The sequence below is a fragment of the Cebus imitator genome, unplaced genomic scaffold (assembly GCF_001604975.1).
Source record: "Cebus imitator isolate Cc_AM_T3 unplaced genomic scaffold, Cebus_imitator-1.0 Scaffold268, whole genome shotgun sequence".
Lineage (NCBI taxonomy): Eukaryota > Metazoa > Chordata > Mammalia > Primates > Cebidae > Cebus > Cebus imitator.
Genome location: NW_016107583.1, coordinates 2,839,645 through 2,849,225, shown reverse-complemented (window position 1 = coordinate 2,849,225; position 9,581 = coordinate 2,839,645). Strand labels below are relative to the sequence as shown.

At 40.5% G+C, this 9,581-nt stretch overlaps 1 protein-coding gene across 1 annotated transcript in view; it reads left to right on the top strand.

The window, feature by feature from the left end:
* Positions 1-423: 423 nt before the first annotated feature.
* Positions 424-9,581, top strand: part of ANKAR (ankyrin and armadillo repeat containing) — a 66,029-nt gene continuing 56,871 nt past the window's right edge. Inside the window, exons 1-2 of the mRNA XM_017500736.2 lie at positions 424-557; positions 2,368-3,003. Coding sequence (XP_017356225.1) covers positions 2,403-3,003 — 601 coding nt within the window. The 5' untranslated portion in view covers positions 424-557; positions 2,368-2,402. The remainder of the gene's footprint in view (positions 558-2,367; positions 3,004-9,581) is intronic.

The following is a 9,581-nucleotide window of genomic DNA, read 5'->3' as shown; positions in this document are numbered from 1 at the left end:
TGAATGAAAGAATGATGATGGAGGTGGCATTCTAACTCGGGACTGCCTCAGAGCCCGGCGCTTTCTCCTCTGCCACTCTGTTACTGTGTTTTAGAGGCAGATAGTGAGTGCGGCACAGTGCCCAGGGCAAGCGGCTGGATTGAGCTTTAAGCCGTCTTGGGAAGATGAGGACGCGGTGGGTCTGAGCCGCCGAGGGGCCGGGCGCCGCCTGGGGGCGCTGCAGCCCCGGCGGGACGCCCAGTCGCCCGCAGGCTCCGCCCCAGGAGAGGCCCCGCCACCCCAAGGCCCGGAGGACCAACCGCCTCGACCCGCGCCGGGCGGCGGCTGTGTTGGCTGGTGAGGCCGGGAGGGCCGGGCCACCACGGTGGGGCGTACCGCCCGGAAAGTTCCTCTCAGTTTTTTCCGGTGCGCCTCGGCTCGCCCATGCGGGGGCCTTGAGGGCGGATTCAAGGCGCTGCGAGAAGCCATCTAAGGCGGCGACGACTGTTCTCAGTCCCACAGGAACGGCGCGGACGCAGCAGCTTTCCTCTCCTGGACGGGAAAACAGTCATTCTAGAGTAGGTTCCCCTCTTTTCCTTGTTCTTTCCCCTTTCCCGTGCCCATGGCAGACCCGAGCTGCTTGTGGACGTGGGTCTGGGGACTGAGTATGGACAGGCGTGGGCTCTGTTTCTGAAAGGCGTGAAACCTCAGACAAGTCCTGCAACCTCCTAGTCTCTGTTTCTGCGTCTATAAAGTGGGCATAGCAAGGTCTGACTCACTCACCTGAGGTCTCAAGTGTGGCGCTCAAACCAGCAATATCAGCATTTCCTGTAACTTTACCAAAATGCATATTCTCTGGCCCACTCCAGCTGATTGAATCAGAAACTCAGTGGTGGGATTCAGCCATTTGTATTTGAACAAGCCCCAGGTGATTTTGATACAAGCTAAATTTTGAGAACCGCTATATAAGAGACCAGTAAGGTGAAATAAATAAAACTATTATGTAGTAGAGAGTCTGGAATATAGTAGATGCTCAATAAATAGTAGTCATTGTTATTATTATTTATTCCAGAATAGAGACACATTCAGTGACACAGAAATCGAAGTTTAAGCAAATGCACAGATGCTTCTTTTCTTTTCCTTCTTTCCTCCCTCCCTCCTCTCCCTCCCTTCCTCCCTCCCTTCTTTGTTTCTCTCTCTCTCTCACCCCTCCCCACCTCCTTCCCTTCCTCCCTCCCTTCCTTTCCTTTCTTTCTTTTCCTTTTCTTTCCGGAGTTTCACTTATTGCCCAGGCTGGAGTGCAATGGCGATCTCGGCTCACCACAACCTCCGCCTCCCAGGTTCAGGCAATTCTCCTGCCTCAGCCTCCCGAGTAGCTAGGATTACAGGCACCTGCCACCATGCCCAGCTAATTTTATTTATTTATTTATTTGTTTGTTTGTTTGTTTATTTATTTATTTATTTTTAATAGAGACGGGGTTTCTCCATGTTGGTCAAGCTGGAATCAAACTCCCGACCTCAGGTGATCTGCCCGCCTCAGCCTCCCAAAGTGCTGGGATTACAGGCATGAGCCACCATGCCTGGCTCTTTCGTTTTCTTTTAAGAGGTCATTATAGTCTTGCTTTAAAAAAAGAAAAAATAAAGAAAAAATAAAGAAAACAAAATAAATATCCATATGGCTTGGATATTTACCCACTCCAAATCTCATGTTAAAATATATTCACCAATGTTGGAGGTAAGGCTTGCTGGGAGCTGTTTGGAGCATGCGGATGGAACCCTCATGAACGGCTTGATGCTTTCCTGGCAGAGTGAACTCTGCCTCTGAGCTCACGAAAGATCTGGTTAAGAGTGGACATTTTCTCTTTCTCTCCATTGCTCCCTCTGTTACCATGTGACACGCTGGCTCCCCTTCGCATTCCACAATAATTGTAAGCTTGGTCTCACCAGAAGCTGAGCAGTTGCTGGTGCCACGTGTATACAGCCTGCAGAACCAGGAGCAAAATTTCTTTATAAATTTTGCAGTCTTCAAGTATTCCTTTATAGCAACCAAACACACGAACGCAAACATATACAAAAGAAAGCCTCTCCAACAACAACAAAATAGGTACGTAACAGTAGCTTCTCACACATAACGTTTCTGACATACATCTTCTTTTGACTTCTTTGAAAAGCAGAACATGGTTAATGTTAAAGGTTTTATAATTCTTATTATTTAATTCAAATTTCAGCTTTCATATACTGCAGTTATTTTTAATTTGAACAATGTAATGGTTGACTATGAAAAATTAACCTTATGTAGGTGAAAAGTACAGATTTATTTCTAGAGAAATCCAGCTTCACTACCATGTCAGATTTTATTGATGATCTTTTCCTCTTTATTCATTGCAGAAACTTCAAAAAGGACACACTAGATTTAATTAGTAATGTCAAGATTGCCCAAAAAAGGAATACCTAGACTTGATCAAGTTCAAGATGAAGAAACCTTCCTGGAAAATTTAGCAATACAAAGAAATGCATCTGCTTTTTTTGAAAAATATGATCGAAGTGAAATACAAGAGTTACTAACTACTGCACTGGTTAGCTGGTTGTCTACCAAAGAGGATGGTCGCTCTCAAGTAGACATGCCATGTGGAATTATGAGTCAAATGAATAACGTAGGCTTCTCCACTGCAATCCTACTGACTCCTGTGGACCCTACTGCCCTCTTAGACTATAGAGAAGTCCATCAGATGATAAGAGAGTTGGCAATTGGAATTTATTGCTTAAATCAAATCCCTTCCATCAGTTTAGAAGCTAATTATGATCAGAGTTCTTCTTGTCAATTACCTCCAGCTTATTATGATACTAGAATTGGGCAAATTCTGATCAACATTGACTATATGCTGAAAGCACTATGGCATGGAATATACATGCCCAAAGAAAAACGAGCTAGATTCTCTGAATTGTGGCGTACCATCCTGGATATTGATCCTGATGGAAAGCCTCAAACAAATAAAGACATTTTTACAGAGTTTAGTTCAGCAGGTAAGAGAATTTAACACTTCTTAAGTTTTTTGTTTTTTTTTTCGAGATGGGATCTTACCATGTTGACCAAGATTGTCTTGAACACCTGAGCTTGAGCCATTTACCCACCTAGGCCTCGGAAAGGGCTGGGATTACAGGTATGAGCCACTGTGCCTGGCCACTTCTTAATTATTTTTATTCAAAATCATTTAAAAAATTTTTTAATTTTATTTTGATAGTTTTGGGGAAGCAGATGATTTTTGGTTATATGGCTAAGCTGTTTAGTGGTGATTTCAGAGATTTTGATGCACCTGTCACCCAAGCAGTGTACACTGTACCCCATGTGTAGTCTTTTATTCCTCACCTTCCTCCCACCAGAGTCCCCAGAGTTGATTATATCATTCTTATGCCTTTGCATCCTCATAGCTTAGCTCCTACTTATAAGGGAGAACATACAGTATTTGGCGTGCCATTCCTCAGTTACTTCACTTAGAATAATGGCCTCCAGCTCCATCCAGGTTGCTGTGAATGCCATTATTTCATTCATTTTTATGGCTGAGTAATATTCCCTGGGGTGTGTGTGTGTGTGTGTATCACATTTTCTTTTCTTTTTAGAGATGAGGGTCTCCCTTTGTTGAACAGGCTGGTCTCAAAATCCAGGCCTCAAATGATCCTCCCATCTTGGCCTCCCAAAGTGCTAGGATTTTAGACATGAGCCACTGCACACAGCCACCACATTTTCTTTATCTACTTGTTGGTTGATGGGCATTTAGGCTGGTTTCATATTTTTGCAATTGTGAATTATGCTGCTATAAACATGCATGTGCAAGTGTCTTTTTCATATAGTGACTTCTTTACCTCTGGATAGATACCTGGTACTGGTATTGCTGGATCAATCTACCTTTAGTTCATTAAGGAATCTCCATACTGTTTTCCATAGTGGTTGTACTAGTTTACATTACAATCCCACCAGCAATGTAAGTATTCCCTTTTCACCACATCCATGCCAACATCTATTATTTTTTTATTTTTAAATTATGATCATTCTTACAGGAGTAAGATGGTATCTCAGTGTGGTTTTGATTTGCATTTCTCTGATAATTAGCGATGTTGAGCATTTTGCATATGTTTGTTGGTCTATTGTATATCTTTTTTTGAGAATCATCTATTCATGTCTTTTGCCCACTTATTGATGGGATTTTTTTTTCTTGTGATTTGAGTTTCTTGTAGATTCTGAATATTAGTCCTTTGTTGAAAGCATAGTGTGCAAATATTTTCTCCCACTCTGTGGGTTGTCTGTTTTCTAATTTTTTTTTCTGTTTAGAAGCTTTTTAGTTTAATTAGGTCTCATCTATTTATGTTTGTTTTTGTTGCATTTGCTTTTGGGTTCTTGGTCATGAACTGTTTGCCTAAGCCAATGTCTAGAAGGGTTTGTTCAAGTTCTTTTCTAGAATTTTTATGGTTTCAGGTGGTCTTAGATTTAAGTATTTAATCCATCTTGAGTTGATTTTTGTATAAGGTGAGAGATGAGGATCCAGCTTCATGTGGCTTGCCCATTATCCCAGCACCATTTGTTGAATAAGGGTGCCATTTCCCCACTTTATGTTTGTGTTTGCTTTAGTCAAAGATCAATTGGCCATAAGTACTTGGTTTTATTTTCAGATTCTCTATTCTGGCCCATTGATCTATGTGCCTATTTTTATACTAGTACCACACTGTTTTCATAACTATAGCCTTGTAGTATAGATTGAAGTCAGGTAATGTGATGCCTCCAGATTTGTTCTTTTTGCTTAGTCTCGCTTTAGCTATGTGGGCTCTTTTTGGTTTCATATGACTTTTAGGATTGTTTTTTCTAGTTCTGTGAAGAATGATGATAGTATTTTGATGAGAATTGCATTGAATCTGTCGATTGCTTTTGGCATTATGATCATTTTCACAATATTGATTCTACCCATCTGTGAACATTGGATGTGTTTCCATTTGTTTGTGTCATTAATGATTTATATCAGCTGTGGTTTGTAGTTTTCCTAGTAAAAATAGTTTACCTCCTTGTCTAGGTATATTCCTAAGTATTGAATTGTATTGTATTGTATTGTATTGTACTGTACTGTATTGTATTGTATTGTATTGTATTGTATTTATTGTATTTTTTGCAGCTATTGTAAAAAGGATTGAGTTCTTGATTGAGTCTCAGCTTGGTTGTTGTTGGTGTACAGCAGTGCTACTGATTTGTGTTCATTGATTTCGTATCCTGAAACTTTACTGAATTCCTTTGTCGGATCTAGGAGGTTTTTTGGATGAATCTTTAGAGTTTTCTAGGCAAATGATATTATCATTGGCAAACAGCCATAGTTTGACTTCCTCTTTACCAATCTGGATCCCCATAATTTATTTCTTTTGTCTGATTGCTCTAGCTAGGACTTCCAGTACTATGTTGAATAGAAGTGGTGAGAGTGGGCATGCTTGCCTTGCTCCAGTTCCCAGGGGAAATGCTTTCAACTTTTTCCTGTTCAGTATAATGTTGAGGGCTTTATTACCTGTCCCTTCTATGCCCATTTTGCTAAGGGTTTTAATCATAAAGCAATTCTGGATTTTGTCAAATGCTTTTTCTGCATCTATTGAGATGATTTTTGTTTTAAATTCTGTCTATATGATATATCACATTTATTGACTTGCATATGCTAAACCATCCCTGCATCCCTGGTGTGAAACCCACTTGATCATGGTATGTTATCATTTTTGATATGCTATCAGATTCCGTTAGTATTTTGTTGAGGATTTTTGCAACCATGTTCATCATGGATATTGGTCTGTAGTTTTCTTTTTTTGTGTGTGATTTTTTTCCTTGTTTGGGTGTTAGTGTGATACTGGCTTCATTGGATGATGAAGGGAGGATTTTCTCTTTATCTTTTGGAATAGTTTCAGTAAGATTGGTACCAATTCTTCTTTGAATGTCTGATAGAATGCAGCTGTGAATCCATCTGGTCCTGGACTTTTTCATTGTTGGCAATTTTTTATTGTTTCAACCTCTCTACTTGTTATTGGTCTGTTCAGAGTTTCTATTTCTTCCTGATTGAATCTAAGAAGGTTGTATATTTCCAACAATTTGTCCATCTCCTCTAGATTTTCTAGTTTATGCATGTAAAGGTGTGTATAGCAGCCTTGAATGATCTTTTGTATTTCTATGGTAAATGGGAGTCGTAATAACTCCTGTTTCATTTCTAGTTGTGCTTACTTGGATCTTTTATCTTCTTTTCTTGGTTAATCTAGCTAATGGTGTACCAATTTTATCTCTTCAAAAAACCAGCTTTTTGTTTTATTTATCTTTCATGTTGTTTTCTTGTTTCAATTTCATTTAGTTCTACTCTAATCTTTGTTATTTCTTTTCTTCTGCTTGGTTTGGGTTTGGTTTGCTCTTGTTTCTCTAGTTCCTTGAAGTATGACCTTAGATTGTCTATTTGTGTTCTTTCAGACTTTTTAATGTAGGCATTTAATGCTATCAACTTTCCTCTTAGCTCCACTTTTGTTGTATCCCAAAGGTTTTAATATCACTATTATCGTTCAGTTCAAAGATTTTTAAATTTCCATCTTGGTTGAGATGGAAGTGGGACTGATGAGCCATCATCCTGAATGGGAATATGCCAAACTGGTAAAGAAACAATGGGCTCTTTTTAGATTCAGTTATCTAGATGGAAACTTTCAGTATAGAAGTAAAATTCTAGAAAGTGGTAAAGGTTAGAGATACACATTGATTAATCATCTGCATGTTAAAACCATGACAGCCTTTGGATCATCCAGTGAGAGCACCAATAGCAACCGGGTCATGGCAGAAAGTGTAACTAAGGGAAGAGGGCTCCTGCTTACTTGATGACAAAGTTAGTTACATCAAGCAATGTTATGGCCAAAGGGTCCAGGTCCCTTTCTTAAGAGTCTAACTGTTGGTCCTATAGGATTTCACAGTGATGCTCCAGGTGTGGTGCTTGATGGGGGAACCTGTGCCTATTCCTGCTACTGCCACTGTGAGTTTCCCCCTATAAACTATTTCAATAGGTCTAGTATGTATGCTGGTGATCATTTACCATTCCTTGCACTACATGTTGTTGAAATTTCTGAAGCTGACAGCCAATGTGGAGGGGAGGGAGATAAAAATATCTCTCCTAGGTGTAATGCTCATCTTTTTTTCTGTTTTTATTTTTTGTTTTTTGTCTTTTGTTTTTTTCTAAGAGATGGGGGTCTCACTGTTTCCCAGGCTGCAGAGTGGTGGTTATTCACAGGTGCAAACATAGCACACTACAGCCTTGAACTGGCCTCAAGTAATTCTGCATCAGCCTCCTGAGTAGATGGGAATAAAGACACATTCCACCATGCATAGTTTTGATGTTCATCTTTTATTGCCCAGCAGCCAACAGTATAAAGCACTTTATTGTAAACACACCCAGCACTATCCTCAGGCACATGATAGTAGAACGACTGGATTTGGTGAGGTTCCCAGCCTTATTTATAAACAACTTTAAAAAGGTTTGAGGCAGAGAGCAGCCAGAATGCTGTTGCAGTGGAAAAGGGTGTTCTGTATTATAGTGTTGCAGTAGAGATAAGTCAAAGTAGATGATTTTGAGAGATATTTTAAAAGTAGAATGACAAAACTCAAGACATAAGTTTCATACCAGGAAAGGACTGATTTTGGCTGATATGCATCAATAACACCACATTGTTAAAATATTGAACCCTTCAATTGGCAAATTGAATTACTGCAGCCCCAAGCTCATTGAATGCCTCCCTCTCCAGGGATGCCCTGAAAAACTCCGTGATCCAGAAAAGGGTAAATATGGCAAGCAGGAGGTATCTGAGATCCTGCTTCAGCACTATGGCTAACGTCTATTCTGATTGGTCAGTGTCAATGCTATGCTGGTGGTTAAGTGTTTTGAGAATCACCCTTGAAAATGTAGGTGTAGAAGAGACAGCATTACTCTTTTGATGCTTTCCCTTTTCACCTACAACTTGATTAGAATCTTCTTATGTATCTCTAATCCCCTTTCCAGGTGCACCACTGCAAGGGAATCCTCATAGAGGGTGGCCCTCAGATATGACAGACAGCTGGTGAAATAGACCAGATCCTGGGCCATGACATTGCTTGATGTAACTAACTTTGTCATCAAGTAAGCAGGAGTCTAACAGCAGTGGCAGAGTAAGACTCAGGACAAAAATAAGTATCCTGTGGTGCACTTGAGGCAAGGTGCAGTCAGGTCAAGTCTGTATGGAGCAAAAACTACAGTTTAAAAATGTGGTCTAAAAGGATGTGAGGTAAGGAACAAAAGGTGTCTTGTACACAGTGTGACTCATGTAAATTTGGCTGCAGCCCTTTCTTCCACGCTTAGTGTCAGAGATTGAGGGAGTGTACCACCTCTCCACTGGCATGGTCAGAGAGCTGGTGTCCAAGCTTTGTAATTGCAGCTACATGGCGGCAAGCTAGCAGCAGTGTAAGTTGTTACATCACCATTCATGTTTAGGAAAACAGCAGCTCCTCTCTTGGCATGACTGAGAAACTGGGTTCCCACCCTGCACCTGACCATATGATTATCTTAAACACTGTGCTACAGTGGATTTCGAAGAAACTGTGCAGAAAGCCAACTCTTTCTGGGAGGGCAGACTGCTAGGAATCAGCCTTGGCCAAGGGAAGCTTTACCTCTCACATAGCTTTGCATTGTACAAATCACCAGCAACACCATTCTTTAAAAACACTAGCAAATGTAGAGAATAGAGCACACCAAAAAATCTTGGTCATGTTATCCAGTTTTCTCAGCAGGGATTTTAATTAGGGTGGATCCCTTGATTTAATTCTCAAATTCTTGGACTCTTTCCAGAAGGCTAGGGGGATGGAAGGAAAGAAGAAAACATTTCATGATAGCAAAATAGGAGAAGGGAACTTTTAATTGAAATATTGAAAAAAATTATTATTTTTTTTTTCCTGTTCATTCCTTGTTCTCTGTCGGGAATGCCTTCTTCCTGCTCACCTCACACCACTCATCCACATTCTTCTTAGGGTTATTGTTACTCATTTTTTGAGACTTGATTCATACACTGCCCTCTTTATTTGGACTCTTATCTATGCACAGAGTAATACTTTGTATTTTGAGTTGAAATTATTGGCTTCTTTTGTTTCTTCCATATTAGACATTAAGCTCTTTCTTGAGAGCACAGAAAATTGTCTTTTTTTGGTTTGATTTTAAATTCTTAGCACCTTATACAGCACATTACACATAGTAAACTTTAAATACATGTAGAAATTAAATGGTTAATAGAATATAAGGGAATTGGCCAGGCACAGTGGCTCATGCCTGTAATCCCAGCTACTTTAGGAGGCCGAGGTAGGTGATTCACTTGCACTCAGGAGTTCGAGACCAGCCTGGCCAATGTGGTGACACCCTGTCTCTACAAAATATACAAAATTTGGCCGGGCATGGTGGTGCATGTCTGTAGTCCCAGCTACTCAGGAGGCTGAGGTGGGAAGATCACTTGAGCCCAGGAGGTTGAGGCTGCCGCAGTGAGCCAAGATCATACCACTGCACTCTAGCCTGGGTGACAGAGACCCTGTCTCAAAA